The sequence below is a fragment of the Rhipicephalus microplus genome, chromosome 2 (assembly GCF_043290135.1).
Source record: "Rhipicephalus microplus isolate Deutch F79 chromosome 2, USDA_Rmic, whole genome shotgun sequence".
NCBI lineage: Eukaryota > Metazoa > Arthropoda > Arachnida > Ixodida > Ixodidae > Rhipicephalus > Rhipicephalus microplus.
Window position 1 is genome coordinate 77,588,571 of NC_134701.1, and position 24,374 is coordinate 77,612,944.

A 24,374-nucleotide genomic window follows, 5' to 3' on the forward strand; every position below is an offset into this window, starting at 1 on the left:
GTCATTGAAAGTGTTTGTCATATCACTACCTATTATTTCTGCGCCATTCTGTAATATCTTAATTATTTCTACCTGTGATTTTCCAAGCATTGTATTTAGTATCTTCCAAATATTAGCAGAGCGTCCCGCAGTCATAATAAATTCGTATAGAAGGTATTCATTTTTAACCCGTTGGAGCTGCTTTGTAACAGAGTTTTTTAACTTCTTAAATGACTTAAGAACCTCAGGTTTCTAGTTTTGATGAAAGTCTTATTTAATCGGTCTCGTTTTTTTATTTGGCATAGTAATAATGTTGCCATCCGTGGTTTCCCGCAATTTTCGAGCGTCAGTATGCATACGTTTTAAGGAAAATGAAGAACGGTATAGGCTTTTAGAATTATACTTAGAAATATCTTACATGCAGTGTCTCGATTACAATTTTCAAGCATGACACGCAAGTTTCTTTGCAGTAGCTTTTTTCTAAAGAGATACAATGTTTCACCATTAAAAAATCTATAAGAAAGTACTTGTTGGAGGGTGGGGCGTGAATAGAGATTCACGTTATGATTAGTAGAAACAAATATGGGCTTATGATCGCTGATGGCGCGAATAGTAGTGCCAAAGTGCATAAACCATTGTTCTAATTTAGTTATAAACAGGTCTATAAGAGTCGTATATGGGTTTGTCAAACTAGTAGGTGTCCTAAGACCATTCCTAAATAATTAGATATTCAAAAGAGACATGAATCGTCGTGCTGTGTTGTTTACATCTAACATGTTTATGTTGGAATCTCCCTCTAAAATCAAATGGTATCGGTTCACAACAACTCAATGGACGACTCTAAAAATGAAAAAATAAACTTAGAGCAGTCAATAGCGGGAGGGTGATAGCATATACAGAATACTTGTGCAGGAGACTTCACTGTGAGAACTTCATAATCGGGATTTAGAATAAAAAATCTGAAAGCGTTTCCGAGTCGAAGTCATTTCATAGCATGATAGACACATCACCACTACGCTTGTCGGATCGATTCATGTAATACGACATATACATAAGAAGGGTTTAGGCATCCTGCTACGAAGGAAACCACGTCTCAGAGAACATAATCACGTTAAACAGCCCTGAAGAAATGTTAAAAAGACAGTCAAGTTCCTCCCATTGATACGGCTCAATTGAAGATTGAAGTGGATACAGTTTACCACGCCTTATTTTTCTAAAATCTTTTTTTCAAGTCTGATAAGCCTATCACTTCAGAAAGTAGCGAGTTCATAACTGATGAAGGGAGCAAAATGCAAAACAAAAATAATACACGCAGTTTCATTTTGTGTCGCAGTTTACGAGCAGCATGTGAAAGTCCGCTAAATTCCGGACGACTATCGCTCGATCATGTTCAGCACGACAGACAAAAACCTTTGCATTTGCATGCCAAGCGAATCAAAAGCCGTTGTTCAATGCCCATGCCCTGGCATGTCGCATTAGATCGCAACTTTTTTTGTCATGTTTTGTACAATTTGGATATACAATATAAGTGCCCGCAGGTCATCTCGCCTGCTCAGCCACATGTCTCGAGTAGACTGCCTTGCAAAGCGCACGATAATTCCTGGTTTGATTGATTTGTGGGGTTTAACGTCCCAAAACCACCATATATGATTATGAGAGATGCCGTAGCGGAGGGCTCCGTAAATTTAGACCACCTGGGGTTCTTTAACGTGCACCTAAATGTGAGTACACGGGCCTACAACATGTCCACTTCCATCGGAAATGCAGCCGCCACAGCCGGGGATGATTCCTGGTGTCTGCCCAACTCTGTACGGCAGCCGATGCCCATTCTCAACATGATTTAATGTCAGGCACGAAATGTTCACAGCACAACTAGCCACGGCATTCAACTTTTCAAGCAAGTTTTCCTTTTGTGTTAGTGGAATACCATGGACCTCTACGTTAAACGTTCTACTTCTCCACTCAAGATCGTCAACTGTTGTTTTAGATCATCAAGAATTTCCTTTTCGCGGTCTTTTTCAAGCTTAGTCACTGACTTTTGTATGTCTCGAATTTCACATTTTCGTTTCACCTGTCGTCTAGGAATTTCATCATACTTTTCTGATATGCGTTTAATGGATACCTTAATGCCTTCCAAGTTAGATGACATATCCGCAAGAGCTGTAAGCCAGCGATTTATGTCTGCCAAGCATAAGGTGGTATCAGAGGGCAAGCTCAGCTTGTCGTTCCTTCGTGATTTAGACGTACGGCAACCTGTGCAGTGCCGTGGTCGGCGGCCCTCTTTGCTTAGCAAGGTGCCATGACATAGGGTAAAAAAGAGGGTATCATGAATATATCGTTAAAAGTGGAAGGCAGGCTCTTCTATACTGCAGTAGCTGAAGTGCCTAGATTTTCTTTCTTTTCTATGAAAAGGAGAAGTTAAGGGATTCAGTGCTAACAGCAGATGACACAGACCAGAGCCAGTAGCCACCTCCATGAACTTCAACAGGCCAAGGAATGCTTAAAGATGACCTCAGCCGCAACAGTCAAGGGAGGGAAAGCTCCAGCAAAGTTCCAAGCTTTCAATTCAGCTGCTCGTTCCCGAAGTACGCCATTTAGATTATGCACGCTGATTGTCTCGCGCCTAGCGGAATAACCAGGAATTCGCAAGGGTTTTTTATAGATTTACTTAAGAAGAACCGACGGCAAAAGTCTATATACATATTTTTCTTGTTGATATATTTTTCTTGTTGATTAGTAAATCTAATCGTCATGCTGCCTCCAAGACCACAGTTTGTGCAAGCTTTCGGCTCTTCGCCTGGCTAAGAACTGGCTTCTTGATGGGCGCACCTTTTAGAAGGCGGCGATGTCTTGTCATGAAATAAGCATATTTTGTGATCTGGGACATAATCAGGACGTCCACGGTGACATCATTAGGTGATCAATTTTGCATGGCTCGTGATGACGGCTTCCTGTTTACATGATAAGTTGTGCATAACATGCTTCCTTCTGTACCATAATGTGTTGATTTAGTGGCGCCCCAGTCCATGTTACGGGGGTAGGGGGTCATGAACCAAAAAAATAATAATTTTGAAGAGCATATAAGTCGGTTTATCAATGCACCTCCGGAGGCAATTTCATGCAATACAATGGAGGAAATATGTTACAAGGTAATAGAATGAATGAATCCGAGTCAGAGACCCGGGTTATTGGAGAACAGCCCAAACAAATGACGTGGGACTTTCTTCTTTGATCGATAAGGTGTTCATATGCAAGAGCATCGTGCATACTAAAAGGGGACATACAGTTCCTCGTTTAGAAAGATAGAGTTACCCGCATAAACGAAAGGCAGAGGGATAGCGAAGACAGGTTTACTGCGATAGGACAAGCCTCTTGTCAGGGTCCTCCTGTAAGTCCAAAGTTCTTAGCGCAGAATGGTGTCCCCATGAAAACGGAGATAAGACATGCCCCCAACAGCAAAGAGAGTGCAATACCATCACTGAATGACCATATCTTTGTACGTGGAATTTCTGCGTACAAAAACAACATACATTATCAGCTCTAAAATTACTAAACGACCTTGGCGCCACAATCTTTTTGTCTGATCATTTAGCATACTTTACTTGATCAATATTGGCTAAAAATAATAAAGAAAAAATTACCAAAATTGGCAAACACTCTCAGAAAAGTGGAAAGAAGAAAAAAGTAAGAAAGAATCAAATGTCTTATTAAAAAAAGAAATTAAATTTGAGAAGAACATAGAAATGACACAAACAGAAGACTGAGTAAAAAAACCACAAAATGTGTACATATACACATAAAAATACCCCTCCGAAAAAGTGAAAGAAAGAGAAGTTCTGGAATAGCGTATTTGTACTATGTAGGTATGAGTAGCTTACAAAATCTATATATATGGTTCTTTATATGTTAACGCGTATATAAGAACATATAACCATGCGCCTGTGCATTTTATGTTTATGTAAGTGTATTATTTTTAAAGAGAGTCTAGGGGGCTGCTATGGGAGAAGATGAGAGAATAGTAGAATATATAGGAAAAAAAGGGAGCAAGAATGAACTAAAACAATTGATGGCAGCCCGAACGGTGATACACGAGAGAGCAAAGCGAAGAAAACGAATAAGAACAAAAAGACATTGTGTTCAGTATGGATGATAAAAGATTGAAGCCCAAGATAGAAAGGAACAGGCAAAAAATCCATTTTGTCAGTTAAGACTGAGTTTGTATATTTGTGTATTACGTTAGATAGTTTTGTACAGTATGCCGCTGAGTCTTCGCTCGTTACCATCGGTGTGGTTGGCAATGTTTTGACGCTCCTTGCTCACTTCTTTTTTGTTTACTTCTCTTCTCTTTTTCAAAATGAATATTTGACACTTGCCTTATTCATTTTTTAAAGTTCGGCAGATCGTAATACTTCTTTGAAGAAGGCCGGCCATTCTTTTTTATTCATTATTTTAAGATTAACGTTTGCTATATAAGCTCTATATGATCTATGATTTATCAAGCAATCAAACAAAAACCAAGCTTCTATATTCAGCAGTAAATAAGAGCAATAGTAGATGGTGCACTCACAAATACAATCGGGGACGTCTGTTGTTGGATGTCAGGGCGTTGCTCGCTCGCGCAAGGCTTCCCAAGCTGGTAGGGTCCGAGGCCGTGGGGATCGCTGTCTGTGTCCCGTGGCCTATACCACCGGCCTGACATGCCAATGGACACGGCGAACGAAGTGGTTGAACTCCAGGCTGCCGGGTTCACGGTCATGCTCCAAATGGTGTTTGCCTGAGCATTAGGAAAGCAGGTTGCACTGTCATGTTGTATGGCTAGATGCATAAAGGATCAGATGGCTTCGAAAGGTATGTACACATGCCGTATGGAAAGTTCATGAACAGTGATTGCGCGTTGTCTTAAAAAAAGTTTATTTTCCATTACACACACATATACACACATTCATATATATATATATATATATATATATATATATATATATATATATATATATATATATATATATATTGTGGGCATTTGTAACTTACATCGTCCTCATCCCTGCATAATCACAATCACCATCATCCGCTTGTCTCTTTGCCCTCATTGCCACTCTGGTTCATCATCATCGTCATCGTCTGTGTGCTGGCTCTGCCCGTTCGTTTTGCGAGGTCTTTCCTCAAATAAACGCTGTCGCAGCCAAGACTACCGAGACTTCATACGTGGTGGAGGTGGATTTTCGGTCCTCTGACCTCTCGCAGCCCACTATACCCCCTGGAGCTTCGTTCAGGCCGCCGCTTGCGCCCACAGTCAGGCAGCATGTCCCAGACCGAGCCTGCCGGCACTGATGTCATTAACCACGCACCGCCGCAAGCTGCCCCTCCTACTTACATACACGGACATCAGCGGGAACCCCCGCTCATCGCTGGTAGTCGTGGAGAAGACGTAGAAGACTGGATCGACGACTACGACCGCGTAAGTGTCGCTAATCGGTGGGACGAGGCCGCCAAACTGCGTTACGTCCCATTTTATCTGACCGGAGTCGCAAAGACATGGTATTTTAACCACGTCATTGACTTACCCGACTGGGCTACCTTCCAGCAGCAGCTGCGGCACGTCTTTGGGACACCAGACATTCGATCCGCCGTCGCGAAGAGGACACTCGATACTCGCCGACAACATCGCGGTGAATCGTATACTTCATACATCGAGGATGTCCTCGCACTCTGCCGGCGTGTCAATAAATCCATGCCTGAATCGGACAAAGTACGCCACATATTTAAAGGCATTGGGCCTGTTGCCTTTAATGCCCTCGCTGTGCAAAACCCAGCTACCATCGCTGATGTCGTTGCGACATGCCAGCGCCTTGATGCGCTGGACTCCGTCCGCCTTCAACCAGACATCGGCGACCACCACTCCACGTCAGATGGCCATCTGCGTGACCTCATCCGGGACATTATGCGCGAAGAATTGCGGTCCATGGGCTTCACACCTCCTACACCGCGACCTACTCAGCCTTCGGGAATGCCCTTACGTGACATCATCAGGGAGGAACTTACATCCCTGACTGGCTCTGCGCTCGTACAGCCACCTGCTTCTCACCCTTTAGCCACGTACCCTCAAGTTGCTGCCGTGCCTCCCAGCGACGCCCACGCGACATTGCCACGTCCATCCTACGCGTCAGTTGCTGCCGCTACCCCTGTGAACTACCATTCCGTGCCCCCTGACCCTTCGGCCCACCTGACCGCGCTATCTCCAAGTGCCCCGAATGCCTTCTATTCTCCACCGGGGCGCTCGTCTCGCCCTGTATGCTTCTACTGTGGCTATCGCGGCCACATATCCCGTTTCTGCCGGAAGCGCCAGCAAGATGAGCGTCGGAACGATGTGCGTGAACGGGATTTGTACAACGGGGCGTCTTATCAAGGTCGGCGTTATTGGTCTCCCCCGCACCGGTCTCCATCTCCTCCTGCATCGACTGCACCACGAAACAGCCGAAACACGAGACGCCGCTCGCCTTCGCCCTTCCGCCGTTCCACTTCTCCACTTCGGCCCGCCTCATTCGCCTCTGATATTCGTTCGGAAAACTAAGTGATGCAGTTTGTGGAGGAAAAACTGCATTCGGATTTAGAACTGAAATTCCTCCATTAGGCCCGTGTAACATGGTTTCTGTGGAAGTGGAAGGAGTGCGAGTCGATGCTTTGGTGGACACAGGTGCGACATTGTCTGTGATACGTGCTGATTTGTGTGAACATTTAAGGAAAGTAAAGACGCCTTACGATGGTCCCACGTTAGTTGCTGCCCAGGGGAACATCATTTGCCCTTCCGCGCTTTGTACTGTGCGTGTTTTCATCGACGGCATCCGCCATCATGTCCAGTTTGCTGTCCTGTCCCGCTGCTCTCACCAACTAATTTTAGGGTGGGATTTTCTATCATCTGCTTCCGCGGCGATTTGTTGTGGACAACGCGTCGTTCACCTCACTGACACCGACTACATGCTTGACGACGATAATCAGAAGCCACTTCGTCTGGTCGCTGCGAAAGACATCGAACTCCCGCCACTACAAGAGCAAATTGTCACCATTACGTCCAACGGCATCTATCACGGGGATGTATTGGTCTCACCGTCACCACTTTGCGTTCGCAAAGGTATAGTGCTTCCGTCTGGTGTCGTTCGTTTTTGCAATGGCTCGGCACTTGTCACCGCTGTCAACTCTACACCGGAGAAGATCTTACTGCCACAGGGCACTACTGTGGCCCGTGTTGCTGACTTCGAGCCTGTACTCGTCACGCCACTTCAGGCCATCGCATCCAAAGAACCTTGCCTCGGTGAGCATGTTTCTTCCTCCGCCTTTACCACCACTATCAGCAGCGAATTGACATATTCACAGAGGCAGCAGTTGCTCGCATTGTTACAGAAACATGCAAATTCTTTCGATATTTGCTCGTCTAAGCTGGGCCGCACTAATACTACAGCACATCGAATTCAAACTGTTGGGACATCTATTGTACACCGCCGACCCTACCGCGTGTCTCTAACTGAAAGAAAAATTATAGAAGAAAACGTTGCGGACATGCTTAAACGGGAAGTCATCCGTCCCTCATCTAGCCCTTGGTCGTCTCCTATTGTTTTGGTCCATAAAAGGATGGCTCTGTGCGGTTTTGCGTGGACTACCGGGCGCTCAATAAGATCACACGCAAGGACGTGTACCCTATGCCACGCATTGACGACGCCCTTGATTCCCTACAAGGCGCGGAATTCTTTTCAAGCATCGACTTGCGTTCTGGGTACTGGCAGATCCCCATGCATGAAGACGATAAGGAGAAAACGGCATTCGCAACCCCCGACGGGCTATATGAATTCAACGTGATGCCTTTCGGGCTCTGCAACGCACCCGCGACTTTTGAGCGCATGATAGATACCGTGCTGCGTGGCCTGAAATGGAAACGTTGCCTTTGCTACCTGGACGACATTATTATCTTTTCGTCAACGTTTCCTGAGCACCTAGAACGATTGGATCAAGTTTTCACGTGCCTTGCCGGTGCCGGGCTTCAAATAAACACGAAGAAATGCTCTTTCGCTAGCAAATCTATCAAGGTCTTAGGACACGTCATTAGCAAAGATGGAATCCGGCCCGACCCTGACAAGATTTCTGCAGTCCTTCACTTTCCGCGCCCCGAAAAACCAAAGGAGCTTCGCAGTTTTCTTGGCCTTGCCTCCTATTTTCGCCGGTTTATCCAGAACTTCGCTTCTATTGCTGCTCCATTACACCAACTACTTGCTTCCAACGTCCCCTTTCTGTGGTCTCAAGAATGCCAAACAGCATTCGACCTGTTGAAGCGGGCACTCACGTCTGAACCTCTGCTCTGCCACTTTGACGAAGCCGCACCAACTATCCTCCATACCGACGCTAGCGGCCTTGGTATAGGAGCCGTACTTCTACAACGCGACAAGTCTTCCCTAGAGAAAGTTATTGCATATGCCAGTCGCGTACTCACCGCTGCTGAAAAGAACTACACTATAACTGAGCAAGATTGTTTGGCTGTGGTTTGGTCGGTTCAGAAGTTCCGTCCCTATCTCCACGGGCGTCACTTCACAATCGTTACGGACCACCATGCCTTATGCTGGCTTTCTACACCGAAGAACTTGTCCGGACGCTTGGGTCGGTGGATACTACGCTTGCAGGAGTACGACTTTGATATAACTTACAAGTCAGGCAGAAAACATCAAGACGCCGATGCTTTATCTCGTTGCCCGCTTCCAACTACCCATATGAGCGTTCGTGAGAACTCAACCACCACATCTACCAAAATTCATACGCTCGCATCAATAACGCAACCCTTTTCGGATGACGAGCCAACATTTATCTCCCGCCAGCGGTCCGATTCATACTGCAGACGCATCATGGACCACCTTTCGGGAGTTTCTCATCCACCAAACGCGCGACTCCGTCGTCAACTCCTGCACTTTAGGCTGGACAATGGGGTTCTCCACCGTCACGTCTACCACCCTGACGGTCAGCGCTGGGTTCCTGTACTGCCACGCTCTCTCCGACTTCAGGTGCTCGAAGCCTTCCACGACGACTTGACTGCTGGTCATCTTGGTTTTAAAAAAACTCTTGACCGCATTCGATGTCGTTATTACTGGCCTGGCCTTTCTTCTAGTGTAGCTCGGTACGTCGGTTCCTGCTACCCATGCCAGCGTCGTAAACTCCCCACGTCGGCACCTGCTGGACCTCTACAGCCACTTCCGTGCCCTTCAATGCCGTTCGAGGTTGTAGGTGTTGACCTTTACGGGCCTCTCCCCGTCACATCTGCTGGCAAACGATGGATAGTGACTGCCGTGGACCACCTGACACGCTACGCTGAGACTTCCTCTGTTATTACAGGCTCAGCTGTGGAAGTTGCAGACTTTATTCTTCACGCAATAATATTGCGTCATGGGGCTCCTCGTGTACTGCTTAGTGACCGCGGCAAAGTGTTCCTGTCACAAGTTGTAAATGAAGTACTGCGCGCATCTGGAACTACTCACAAGACAGCTTCAAGCTACCACCCTCAGACAAATGGTCTCACAGAAAGATTTCACCGAACCCTTGCAGACATGATAGCCGTTTACGTCCAACCCTACCACAAAAACTGGGACACTATTTTACCATTCCTCACATTCACTTACAACACCGCCGTTCAGCGAACAACTTGCTACTCACCGTTTTACCTCGTGTACGGACGCACCCCGACTACCTTTCTCGACGTCTCCTTCTTTAGCAGCCATGAGAATTCATGTCAGTCTTCTAGCGAAGAATACATTTCCCGCCTGGCCCAGTCTCGCCATCAGGCTCGCATCAATACTGAAGCGAGACAGCACGAGCGGAAGATCATCTATGACGAATCCCACCGCGTTGTGTCTTTCCAACCTGGTGACGAGGTGCTGCTTTTGACACCTATTCGCACTCCTGGTCTCTGTGACAAATTCCAACCACGCTTCATCGGGCCATACATTGTTTTAGAACAGACTTCGCCGGTTAATTATCGTGTGACACCACTCGTCGCCCCAACAGACCGCCGCTACCGCAGCACAGAGATTGTCCACGTTTGTCGCATGAAACCTTTCACGCGACGTTCCCCATCACTTTGACTTACGGCGGCCAGGGTGTCCGCTTTCAAGTGGGGCGGAATTAGTGTGGGCATTTGTAACTTACATCGTCCTCATCCCTGCATAATCACAATCACCATCATCCGCTTGTCTCTTTGCCCTCATTGCCACTCTGGTTCATCATCATCGTCATCGTCTGTGTGCTGGCTCTGCCCGTTCGTTTTGCGAGGTCTTTCCTCAAATAAACGCTGTCGCAGCCAAGACTACCGAGACTTCATAATATATATATATATATATATATATATTACATGTGTGTGTGTGTGTGTGTGTGTGTGAGTGTTTATTCACATTTACAATGCAATTCGGTCTAATAACTTCCTCTATACGTTCATTGGCATTATTGTCTGTTAGATCTCTTTACTATTGTGTCAAAACACGGAAAAACGAGCCATTAAGTATACACTTTTTTCCCTCACTCATCAACGAGGCTCTCGTACTGGCAAACTTGGTGCCTTAGGTTGTATACCAAGGACTATTGGTAATAAGATAATAAGCCAGCTCGTAATAAGTTGAAGTGCTACGTGACGCCACACAGGCGTGCAAGTATATGAGACTGCGAGATGTTGTGAGGTGTTATAATTCACGCAGAAATTTTGCGTTGTGCTTCAGGCTTCGCGCACCAGGGTCAAACTATGTAGTGCTAAAAAATTTATGTAGCATTGCTGTTTTAATCAGTTACAACGGAACAATTTTTCATATGCGAAGTGTTTTATGGTCAAGCTTTATAAGGTATGTGCCGTGACCACCCTTACAGCGCATGCACGCCCTTCCCTATTGTTCCTCTCGTAAGGTCAATTCTCTCTGTCCTCTAGGCATCTATCCCAGCGGCGTTTATGCGCCCACCACAACGGATACGCGCATCCTCCCACTCCCCTCCTACGCTCACCATTCCTCACCTGGAAGCGCTCACGCACGCAGCGTCTGCTAGCGAGCTTTGACTAAAGAAAATCGACTGCTCACGCTACACAATCGTTTACTGGCGACCCCGAATACAGGCACTGGATCTTGACCTTCACGCTAGTGCCAATGGAGATTTCTCCTGTATGTGTGAGCAATAAAAAATTGGCAGATACCACGTACAGTGGGAATCGATGATATGCTAAGCACGAATAAGAATTATTGATATTTCACTTTAAAATCAGCACAACGTTACAAGGTGGAGGTAAACGACGCCGTACATAATTTCTGAGTAATGATTATCATGTTTGGATGTGTCGTTTACCTTTGTCATCTATTCCCGTCCCGTGATAGCAAATTTATTATACGTGGAGCTAGCGAAACGGTCGTAAGCACGCTATGAGCGAGGTATGTTGTCATGTTTTCATATGACACGCGTGTCAGAATAATCATGTTTGCACCAGTCATATATTTCGTCATCAATTGATGTCACGTAACACCGTACTTGGTATACGTGGAGCTTGATTGATTGATTGATATGTTGGGTTTAACGTCCCGAAACCACCATATGAGTATGAGAGACGCCGTAGTGGAGGGCTCCGGAAATTTCGACGATCTGGGGTTCTTTAACGTGCACCAAAATCTGAGCAAACGGGCCTACAGCAATGCTGCCTCCATCGGAAATGCAGCCGCTGCAGCCGGGATTCGATCCCGTGACCTGTGGGTCAGCAGCCAAGTACCTTAGCCACTAGACCACCGCGGCGGGGAGCATATGTGGAGCTAGCGAAAGGGGCGCGAGCGCATCATGAGCGTGGCATGTAGTCATGTTGTTAGATGACACGCATCTTATGATTGTCATGTTAGTGTCTGTCGCTTGTGTTCGCTATGCAATCATGCCATACCACTCCAATTTTGCAACATGCCATGTGAACAAAACCACCGCAAGAGCTGCAGGACCATGAAATGTAAGTCATGACATTCATGACATACATGTTACGATTTTGATGGTATGACTAGTCCAATATTTTCTTCATACAGTCATGTTATGCCATACCAAGTTTGGTATAGATACCACTATCGAAACGGCCAGGAGAGCTAAAAGTCGTAGGCAGCTAGATAGATAGATAGATAGATAGATAGATAGATAGATAGATAGATAGATAGATAGATAGATAGATAGATAGATAGATAGATAGATAGATAGATAGATAGATAGATAGATAGACAGATAGATAGATAGATAGATAGATAGATAGATAGATAGATAGATAGATAGATAGATAGATAGATAGATAGATAGATACGCTCATAGTCGCCCAAGTTCGCTAAGAAATGCTTCGCATTTAAAATTCGCAGCATGCGGTAACTAGAAGTGGACTGTAGGGCTTCCTGTCCAATCGGAGTTTTCAGTCTTTCACCACCCATTAGTAGCAGTTGGCTTATCGCAGTAGAAAACACAGCTTCATTACTGCGTTTATTTGCGTATCCCCAGGTTTCTATCCTGCGTAACGCCACGACGAGCGCCAGCGCCAATGCTGCCGCCAGTGTAACGGTTACCGTCCGCATTTCGCATCTACACACGGTTCCCTTCAGCGAGAGATGGTGAATTTCTTTATTAGAGTCAAGGCGCTACTCTTTCATGATTATGAGAGCTTATACATTTTCGCCTTAATTGCAACATGCTTCAAGTGTAACGTTTTTGTAAAAAAAGCACAAATTTTCAGCCAGCAGTGTGTTTACATTTTATGTTTTATATGTTCCTATTTCAAATGATTAAGGTAATTTGAGAGCGAATGAAGCAAGAACATTGGCCGAATATTGAAAAAAAGTTTGGAAACAGCAGTTTCGTTTCGCCCTCTGGCTTTATTTTCACAAGATATAGATCGAAGCAAAACTATGAAATATGTAATAATGCATGGTAAAGTTAGTCAATAAGAATATTTTGCCTTTTTCTTAAGGGAGAAAACATTTTTCCACCTGAACGACCACAAGGAAGCACAAAGCTTGCTTTTGCCCTGCTTTCACTGCATGGCATGACAGCGCGAGTGTTTTGCCAGCTATAACAACTAACTAACTACTTCTAGCATTCACATATACCAAAGAATTTTCCATGTTTTTTTTCTCCCCGCCTCCTAAAAAAAGAAACTTGGCTTGATTTTATCTATACGCATGGGTTGCTTGGTCATTCGTTTGTGTGTGCGCTTTTTCACTTTTGCACTAAATAGATGCGCTATGCGTTTGTGGAAGTACGCAGACGCGCAAGTGGTTGAGGGACTAATTATCAGTATGGGCCCTTCATCCTTTCAGTCTTTTTATTTTTCTCCTCTCTCTCCCTCGGTTTGGCGATAAAAGAAAAGTGCGTCAGAGCCTAGTGAATTTCGTCTGATGAACATCGGTCTTCAGTTGAGACGTCACCAATAAACAGTTTTTTGAAACGTATACACAATATATATATATATATATATATATATATATATATATATATATATATATATTCACATGCATATATATATATATATATATATTTACATGCATATATATATATATATATATATATGTGTGTGTGTGTGTGTGTGTGTGTATCCAACGGAAAGAGGTATATTACGTAAGGGCTCGTTTTTCCGCGTTCTGACACAACAATAACGAAATCTAACAGACAATAATGCGAAGTAAAAAAGATGTTATTAGACCGAATTGCAAAGTAAATGTGGAAAAACAAAAGTGGGTCAAAAGATAACTTGCCGTGGGCAGAAACCAAACCTGCGACCTTCGAATAACGCATTCGATGCTCTACCATTGAGCTAACGCGGCGGCTACCCTCTCAGCCACTTTATTGAGTATATGTGTAAATTTAAACGTGGGAGTGTCAGTCAGCGCCATCTGTAGCCATTGTGGCGAGTGTGACCGACTCTTTATGAGCCTGTGTGGCGTCACGTAGCTCGTGAACTTATTACGAGCTGGCAGCTGACCAATAGTCCTTCGTCTACAACCTGAGGCACCAAGTCCGCCAGTACGAGACCCTCGTTAGTAAATAAAGGAAAGAAGTTCTTCGAAGGTCGAAGGTTCGGTTCCTGCCCACGGCAAGTTATCTTTTCACCCATTTTTCTTTCTTCACATTTACCTTACAATTTATCTTGGTGTATATATATATATATATATATATATATATATAAGAAAAAGAAGTGTATACCTAAGGGCTCGTTTTTTTCGTGTTTCAACACAATATTAACGAGGTATAACAGACAGTAATGCCAAGGAATGTACAGGGGAAGTTATTAAAACCAATGGAATGTAAATAAGAAGAAAGAAAAGTGAATGAAAAAATAACCAACCGTGAGCAGGAACCGTGCTCACGGTTGGTTATTTTTTCATCCACTTTTCTTTCTTCTTATTTACATTCCATTGGTTCTAATAACTTCCCCTGTACATTCCTTGGCATTACTGTCTGTTATATCTCATTAATATATATATATATATATATATATAAATATATAATGAAGTGTTCTAATGGAAGAACTTTATTAGGTCTTAGGAACCGGCAGCCAACCGCTACGATGAACGAACGAAGATGAGTATGCATGAGCAACACATGATAATGATGATAATGTATAGATGAAGAGAATGGGTAAACTAAATGCCCACACTAAGGGGCAAAGAACGTCGCATAAAGGGCTTCATACGGGAGATAAGGACGGCCGCAGTAGTTCGATAACGGCCATCTGCTGGAGCTACAATTGGCGTCACGGAATAATTCACTGGTGAAGTCTCTTCAAGAACTGTCTACGGCCTGATAACCGTGGCTGAAAGTTGTCGCACAAACCAGGTGTGCGAATAGGCGTCAAGTGGAGCACATCGTCTCCAGGTTGAAAGGATACAGCCCGATGCGATTCATCGTAAACTAGCTCTTTCTTGCTGCCGTGCTTGTGTATTTAAACGAGCACGTTGGCGACACTGCGCGAGTCGTAAAACGTATTACTCGGAAAAGCATGTCGATTAATTCACGTGAAAGGTAAAGAATGAGACGTCAAGGAAGGAAGAGGGGAGCGTCTATAAACTAGGTAAAATGGTGAGTAGCCGGTTGTTCGCTGAATGGCCTTATTTTTGGCGAAAGTCACGAATGATAGAACTACACTCCAAGGAAATATTACCTGAAAAAGGAGTAACGGAGCCCAAATCGCGTGCGCGATGAACGGATAGACCAATGAGGAGCAACCACAGAGGGAAGCGTGCCGCGGGAAACCACTTAGCCTCCAAACACGATCGAAAGGGATAAAGCGCCCGGAGATTGCAGGCAGCGTGAAAAGCTTTGCCAAGGTGACTAACCGTCCTTCTCCTCCTCTGCTGGCTCAGTGTTTCCCCGTATTTTGCTGGCGATGGTTCGCGTTGCGTCGAGCTCGGAGTGCTCGACTATGGCCGCCTGGATTCGACAATCTAGAAACTATGACGTGATGCTTGTGTGTACGCTTGGATGAGCGTGGGCTGCTGCTTTTGCGTTTCGCTGCACCTATGAAGTCTGGAGCAAGTCTTGACACGTCACCACGCCGCGATGTATATCTCCGACTTCAAGATAGTCACGACCAACAGACAACAGCAACAGTCGGGAAGGCCAATATGGCGGCCGAGAAGACAGCAGGCCTATCACATATATACTTCAGTTCGACTCAGGGCAGAAATCCGTGCTGGATTCTAAAGCAAGTACGTTGTCATTCTTTATTCTACTCTACTTGTCGCGTGTGCGATACGGATCGCACTTGCCGGCATTGGTCTCGGTCGTGTTGTATATCGCACGCACGAAATGCATCGCGAACGTTATCTGCGGCATTTGCAGTTCGCCTGTGCTTCGCGACCGCCTGGAAATTAGCCGCCATTGCCGTCGGACTCCCGTACTCTCGCTCATCGAGTGCTCGCCTGTCTTCACCGCCGCGATTAGCTCCAGGCTGAAGGTATTGGGCTGACACCTCGTCGCTGTTTTGGGAGTCATCGAAAACACGTTGCGAGTCTTCGTAAAGAGCTCGGTTGTAGTATGTCGCGCCCTACAAGTGCACCAGCACGGGCTGGCGGGGTTTTCGCTAGTGTTGGAACTCAGTGAAAATTGGTCGCCATTACAGTTGGCTTTCCCGTTAGTCGGTTTGCAAGCAGCTCGGTGCCGTCCGTCGGCCACGGCGGCGGACTCGCATTTGCGCGATGCATTCACTCGAGTTTGTGGAAAAGGGCCGCATTACCGTCGATGTCTTCGGCGCTAGCTCCAAACAAGCTCGAAGTTGTTCGTGGCGGCGGCCAAGCGTACGCTCGCTCTCCTGTTCGAAGTTCGCTGGTGGCAGACGCTCCGCGTGCAGCGCCGTGTTCGGTCTCGCATTCGCTTGTTCGAGCTGAACGAGGTTGCTCGCTTATGACTCGCCGACTTGTTAGCGGCACGGCGGTTCGCGGAGCTGTGGCTGGGGCAAGTGCTCCTAAGCTGTTGCGCTACGGGGATTGAAATGAGTTTTAGGGGCGAAGCTCCTTATGGCGTGGCTTGTGCGTCCCTCGTAGTACGTAACCACCAGTGGCACATACTCGAAATAGCGGTCCTTACGATTTTGACCTCCAAGGTGGTTCCGGTGAGAGATCTCTTCTGTGCGTTGTTGAACAATAAAAGTGCTCAATGCACATGTTATTGGCTTCCAAGGGGGAATGAGAGACAGGAGCATTCGGCCTTTAGGTAACGCGCACGCTGCGATCCCCATTAGCAGCTATTGGCATGTACATTGAGCATGATCTGACAAGAAAGGGTTGCTACGTTATACTCGCTGGGTGTAACCTCCTTGGTTTTAGAAAGGTTTAGCGAGCGTTGGGCCGCATAGACATGAATACAGTGAACTAGTATATACCATGAACTCGAGGTGGTTAAAGGTGGGAAGTAAACCCGAAGCGCAAGCCGTAAGAAAGTGTGCATGTGTCACCTCCCGTTTAGTCCTTGATATGTCTGCTGGATGGCGGTGCTTCTATATGGAGAATATATGATGAAAAGATGCGAGATGGAGGTACTTGCAGTGCTGAATAATTGTACGAATGGACACACAGACAGATGCATGGTTGGACGCATGATCGGACGCATGCGCGGATGCATGGACGAACGCAGGGACGGACGCACGAACAGACGCACGCACGAACGGGTGGATGGACGCATGGACGATTACACAGACGTACGCAGGAACGGACAGAAGCAAGAATGAATGGACGGACGAATGCTTCGCCCCACTCCCCATCATTCACTCCGCGGACATGCTGCCATTTTTTGACGATGTGTGACGTCACAGCGAAATTATTAGCTAGTCATATCTCACGTATGTTTTCATTTCACCTTGCACGTATTTCTCATGTGCATTTGTGTTCATGCTCTATCACGTGTGACTCACTATTTTACATGCTTATAGTGCAGCCGTGGGCACACACCATGCTGAAGACTGTGTGCGCTGGCGTCTGCGATGCCCATCATCCATCTCTTTCGTCAGAACAGCTTCAGAAGGACTGTGCGAGATGTGAAAATAAAGGTATTTGTGTGTCATATTTTAGGGCTTGTTTTTTATTAACGTGCTCGTACTTGTCATATGCGTGCATCTTCATCTTCTGTCACGTGTCTAACTCCTTTTACTATATTATTGTACGTGCAGCCGGGGTTACACAACAGGCAGAAGGCTGCGTGCGCTGGCGTCTGCAATGCCTGTCATCTATCGCTTCCATCGGAGGAGCTCCACTATGAATGAACAAGATTTGACAACAAGACTGGACTTGTACACTTCACCATGAATTCACTTAAAAGAATGGAGAAACTTCATGCGTATGAAGAAAAATAAAAGATTTTGATACCTCACTTTTGTCTTTCGTTGTTGTCGTGACTGCGAAAGCAGTTACACAGTGGTGGCTTAGTACTTTTTCACGTGTTCTTTTCTGCGCAGTTTGTTGCTCACTGCGCCGAAAAACAGGCGAAAAAATTATTATGCCCGACGGAAAATAAACAAAAAACAATGTTTGAACTGAGGACAAAAAGTTTATCCGATTGGAGTATTTGAGTAAATCAACCGTTCGTCAGACAAGGTGCACTGTGAGGACTAACGGTTGCCCGGTGGTGTAAATGTGGTGATTAACAGTTGCCCTATAAGGTGCGAAAGTGAGAACTACATGTTAGCCCTTAAGGTGAATTGTGGGACTAACTGTTACTCACAAAGGTGTAAATGTGAGGACTAAATGTTAGTCCCTTCAGCTCGTCTGTGGGACTAACTGTTAGACCCGGCGCTGTTAGTTCCTAAAGGAACAGCCCTATTAGTCCCCAAAAGGATAAACCACACTCCTATTTAACACCCTTTTGCCTTAGAGTGGACGTCGCAGTTCTTAAGGTCTGCTTGAATATAGGCGGCGATCATGGCAGCATGAGTGTGGTGGAATCGCTCCATGAGGCCGTTACTCTGGGGATGATAACTAGAGGCAGTGTTGTGAATTGTGCGGGAGGTGTGAAAAAATTCGTTCACTAGTTGCGAAAGGAAGGCTCGTCCACAGTCACTAAGCAATACACGTGGAGCACCTAGGCGCAGTATAATGGCTCGGAGGATGCAATCAGCAATTTCAGAAGGTGGACCAGTAGTGACGGAAGCCGTCTCGGCGTAGCGCGTCAAATGGTCAACGGCTGTTACTATTCACTGGCTTCCAGCAGCCCTGACTAGAAGAGGGCCATAAAGATCGACGCCTACAACTTCGATTGGTGCGGCTGGGCACATAGAAGGCTGCCGTGTACCAGCGGGAGCAGATGTTGGTAGTTTTCTACATTGGCAGGTAGTGCAGGGCCCGACTTACCGAGCTACGCTAGTAGTAATGCTTGGCCGATGAAACAGACTTCGAAGGTGATCGTAGGTTTTACGGTAACCCAAGTGACCAGCAGTCGTATCGACATGAAGCGCTCTATAGACTTCGGACCGAAGCGATCGTGGTAGAACGGGAACCCAGCACTGACCGTCAGGATGGTAAATTTTGTTGTACAGCACTGAGTTGTCCAGCCTAAATTGCGAGAGTTGGCGACGGAGCTTCGCGTTAGATGTACGAGAACTGCCAGTAAGGTGGCCGACAGTATGGATATACGACAGTATACGCCGACAGTATGGGTCAGCCAGCTGTTGAGAAGAGAAATCATGGAGGTCATCCGAAGGCAGCTGGTCTACAGAGACGAGAGAGGAAACCGCCGTAGACGTGGACTCCGAGGGTGGGTTGTGCAATGTGATTGCGGAAACGCCGAGTGGAGCCGCTGGTACTAGGCAGCGAGAAAAGGCGTTAGCGTAACTGTGCTTTCTGCCACACTTGTATACGACGTCAAAATCATACAATAGGAGGCATAGAATTCAGCGGCCGAGGCGTCCAGACAAGTTCTTGGGTGTCAAAAGTCAACAACCTGGTCGGTAACGAAGGTGAAATGGTGGCCGCGCATATAGGGACGAAATTTCTCCACCGACCAAACGATGACGAGGCACTCCTACTCGGTTATCGTGTAGTTTACCTTGGCTGCAGAGAGTACGCGGCTGGCGTATGCAACGACTCGCTCTTGTGTAGAGTTGTCGCGTTGCAGGAGCATGGCTCCTAAACCGTGGCTGCTAGCATCTGTGTGCAGAAAGGTCGGGGCATCAACGTGGAAATGGGAAAGTACAGGGTTGGTCGTGAGGGCACTTTTCAACACGTCTAAAGCCTATTCATATCCCTGAGACCACTCAAAGGAAATACCGGAAGCAAGTAGCTTATAAAGTGGTGTGACTGTTGAGGCAAAGTTTTGTATAAATCACCGAAAGTAAGAGGTGAGCCAAGGAAACTTCGCAAATCTTTCAGTTTGTCGGGGTGAGAGAAGTGACGGACTGCAGCAATTTCTTTAGGGTTTGGACAAATTTCGTCGTTGCTCACGACATGACCAAGGACCCTGATATATTTCTGGTGAATTGGCACTTCTTGGAGGTACTTTGAAGAACAGCGCCTGCAAGACAAGTCAAGACATCATCCAAGCGTTGCAGAATGATGCGCTCGAAAGTCGTGGGCGTATTGCAAAGACCGAACGGCACAGCCTTGAATTCATATAGGCCGTCCGGGGTTGCAAACACAGTTTTCTCTTCATCATCTTCGTGCATTGGGATTTGTCAATAGTCGGAACGTGAGTCGTGGCTTCAAAAGAATTCAGCACCTTGTGGGAAATCGAGGGCGTCGTCGACGCGTGGCATGGGGTATACGTCCTTACAAGTGGATCTTGAGTGCTCTGTTCTCGACGCAAAATATTACTGAACCATCTTTTTTACGCAATATAACGTTGGGAGACGAGCAAGGACGAGCTGAGAGTCGGATTATTTCCCGTTGCAGCATATCGTCTACGTTTGGCTTGAGAGACGAGGTGCGGACGGCGGTGCACAATGGATGTTCCATCAGTCTGAATACGATGTGCTGTTCTGCTAGTCTGGCTGAGGGTGGATGAATGGACGTCAAAAGTGTTGGCATACTTTTCCAACAAATCAAGCAGCTGCTGCTTCTGTGAATCTGTCAAGTCTCTGCTGATGGCTGCTGTAAAGGCCGAGGAAGCAGCATGATCAACACAATGGCCTTTAGAGGATACGGAGGTAAGCGACACGACGCACACAGGCTCCAGATCGGCAACGAAGGTGACATTAGTGACCCGTGGCAGCAAAATATTATCGTGTGTGGTGTTCGTAGCAGCGAGAACAGCTGATTTTTTTGTTGAAGCCAGCCACACCTGATGGAAGAGCTATGCCTTTATCAAGACAACGGGGCGACGGAGTGACCAAAGTCACCAGAGTCAACGTCGTTGGGCAAAACTGAGACTAATTGCTGTTCATGTGGTGGTAGCTCGATATCTACAGCAGCGATGAGTCGAAGTGGCCTGTAAGGTTTCGTCGCTGAGCCAGTGGTCTGTGTCAGTAAGATGGACGACACGTTGTGCACAACAAATAGCCGCGGAAGCAGAGGGAAGAAAGACCTAGCCTAAAATGAGTTTGTGGGAGCACGGGGATTGCACAGTAAATTCGATAAGGTGAAGAATGTCGTCGATTAGCAAATGGGCAGTACAGAGAGCGAAAGGGCAAATCGCTGTTTTTTGGGCTGTGATCACTGTTGGTCTCCATCATAAGGCATCGTGACTTTTTGAAGACGGGCACACAAATCAGCACGAATAATGAAAAACGTAGCCCCAGTGTCCACTAAAGCATTATTGTCCACTCCCTAAACTGTGACTGAAATCATATTGTAAGGGTGTGCTGAAAGAATTGGAGTCCTGTGTTGGAACGCAGTTTGTCCTCAAAAAACTGCATTGATTAGTTTTCCGGATGACGTTCAGAAGCGAGGGAGGCAGGCTGAAGCGAAGAAGAGGAGCGATGGTATAGGACGATGGTTAACGGCATCGAGTTGATCGATGACTACTGCGCAGTTCACCCGATGCTGGCGGAGATGGAGACCGACGAGGCAGTGACTAATGACGGCGGCCCTGGTACAAGGCTCCTGTTGTACAGTCCCGTTCTTGTATGTCGTACCCACGATGCTCGCCTTGCTGGCGCTTAAGGCGAAAGCGTGAAATGTGACCGCGATAGACGCATTAGTAGCACGTAGGGCAAGTCGATCAATAAGGAGGTTAGTACCTTGTGTTAACTGCATTGGGACAGAGAGCAGTGAGAGGGAAAGGTGAGGGCTGAGGTAGTGGTGGTGATGGAAAGCTTGTGGGAAAGCTCGTGGGCGGTGCAGCAGCAACCGACGCAAACGTTCGTGGCGGTGACCTCGTGCTGATGGTGCCTGATGGCGCTGCGGCGGCATGCAGTAATGATAGGGGAGTGTGAGCGGCAGTGGGCTCCAGGTGGGCCATGTTCAAGTTTATTCAACAACAACGATGTCAGTGTACACAAAAGTGTGTACAGGATTGGTAATACACACAAGGAGCCCCATAGTTAGAAACTGTCAGGGGGGCTCTCATACATTATGTTAACGGGAGAAGAAACAAAATATAGAACATTCAGTTGTTACAGTATCTTCAGTAAGAAAAAAAAAGCACAGTGCGAAATGTGGGTCTCGGACGTGAGCTCCTCCCTGATTACATACCCCAATCACGTTAAAGAGACTGAATGGCACCCACTGAAGGTAGTGTGAATCCCAATGATTCTAATTCTTCGCGTATTAGTGTCCTTATCGTGTCTCGTAGGTTTGGATCCGCCGTAATACGGGCTGCGTCACTGTCCGGTTGTAGGCGCATAGACTCAAGTTCTTCGAGGCGCTGACAGGTTCTTGCAACGCCATTAACGGTAGCCGGATTCTGCATTGCAGGGCATTGAATGCGACGGGTGCAATCTCCTTAAGAAGCTGGCGTACCCTGTCCGACTCTGTCATTGATGTGTCAACCAGGTGGCAAAGTGAAAGAACATCCTCGATGTAGGATGTATACGACTCCTCGTTGAGCTATATCCGAGCCGCGAGGGCTTTCTTTGCGGGAGCCGCGCGAATAGTTGGTGCCAAAGACATTGTGAAGCTGACCTTTGCAGTCTGGCCAGAAGGAGATGTTGATGAAGTGGTTGAGGAAGCACGTCTTCGTTACATCCGTGAGGTAGAATGAGACGTGGGCGAGTTTGTAGGTGGTATCCCACCGGTTAGCAGCGCCGACGCGTTCGAAATCGTCCAGCCATTCCTCCACATCTTCACCGCGCATACCAGCGAAAGAATGCGGCTCACGATGGGGGCTGTTGATGACGTGAGAAGGCGCGGCACGCCGCGTGGTGGAGTAGGAACGGCTATAGCACTGACCTCATCTTGCAGCGACTTATTTCCGGACACCTGGCACAAGCTGTGACCTGAACGTAGCTCGAAAGGGTAGAGCGGTCGAGATGACGACGGGGGATCGAACAGCACCCTCCACCACGTATGAAGTTTTGGTTTGGAACACCTTTATTAGACCCAAGAAACCGGCAGCTGACAGCTACGATGAACGAAGATACAAGATGATGATCCTACGCGACAATAATGAGGACGCATGAGCAACACACGATTATGATGATAATGTACAGATAAAAAAGATGAGTAAACACACACACACACACACACACACACACACACACACAAGGACTTTTGCGGCATGTGTATCGTGACGCTGCTTGCACTAATTGGAATGCTGTCCCTATACAACTATGAAAGATGTTGCACGGATAATTTCAGAGATTGTCTTACAGGCAGTGCCATGGGCCAAAGGTGTATTCTAGGCGTGGCTACTTAGAGTGCTACGACACTGCCTGTCACCCGCAAATGCTTTTTCCCATGCTCTGAAGGTAAAATAAACGAGAATTTATTCCCTTCACACAAAGAAAAAACGTTAATTATATGCAGGTTATCATGTTTGAACAACCATGCTAGTGGAATAAATAGAGGAAGCTGTTGCTTACGAGGCGCACGGGATACACGTTTTGAAGGTCAGGTGTGAGGAGCTCCTTGCTCAGAAGTGTCGGTGGAATCATGCGACAATCGGTGAAGGCGGTGTCTTCCTCCGCGTGATATCCCTCGGCGATAAAGATGTCCACTGGAGTAGAGCTGCAGCATAGTAAATAAGTAACTGGTATGACCAGCTTCCTAACCATGGCGTGGCACTCTGAGTCTATTTACCACCCCAAACAATTTTTTCCACCGTGGCATACAATGCACCAAATTACACGCCACTTCACCTGCTTGCCCCTCCTTCACTTTAGATCACAGAGGTGCTTTCCCTCTCTTACCGAGAAGAAAAATGTTTATGGCTCTGGCTTCAACACTCGCTTTCGCAGTGCAAGGACAGTTGGCGTGCAGTAGAATTTAAAAGCTTAGCGAGATGAGACAACGTTTCAACAGTGGGTGTCACTAAAGTGAGTGTCCTAACCACCAGTTTTCAGTGCAAAAAGTGGGTACGGAACAGGGACTGCAAAAAAGAGTGACGACAAAGACTTAGTCTGATTGATTGATTATTATGTGGGGTTAAACGTCCCAAAACCATCATATGATTATGAGAGACGCCGTAGTGGAGAGCTCCGGAAATTTCGACCACCTGGGGTTCTTTATCGTGCACCCAAATCTGAGCACACGGGCCTACAACATGTCCGCCTCTATCGAGAATGCAGCCGCCGCAGCCGGGATTCGAACCCACGACCTGCGGATTAGCAGCCGAGTACCTTGGCCACTAGACGACCACAGCGGGGCGACAAAGACGCACTCTCACAATGGAAAGCCTATTGAAGAAGAAATACATATATCGCTTACAAAATTAGAGCAAGGTACGATTTCTCTAATCTAAAAAAAGACTACCACCATTCCACAAAAGATCACCAATGTGCATGCGCCTACACAAAAAAG

General features: G+C 46.6%; 1 protein-coding gene across 1 annotated transcript in view; it reads right to left on the minus strand.

Annotated features, from left to right (window-relative positions):
• LOC142789991 (uncharacterized) overlaps positions 1 to 24,374 on the minus strand; it is an 84,797-nt gene that overhangs the window by 24,195 nt on the left and 36,228 nt on the right. The window contains exons 5-6 of the mRNA XM_075885021.1: positions 23,438 to 23,582; positions 4,547 to 4,753 (exon numbers count right to left, since the gene is read on the minus strand). Coding sequence (XP_075741136.1) covers positions 4,547 to 4,753; positions 23,438 to 23,582 — 352 coding nt within the window. The remainder of the gene's footprint in view (positions 1 to 4,546; positions 4,754 to 23,437; positions 23,583 to 24,374) is intronic.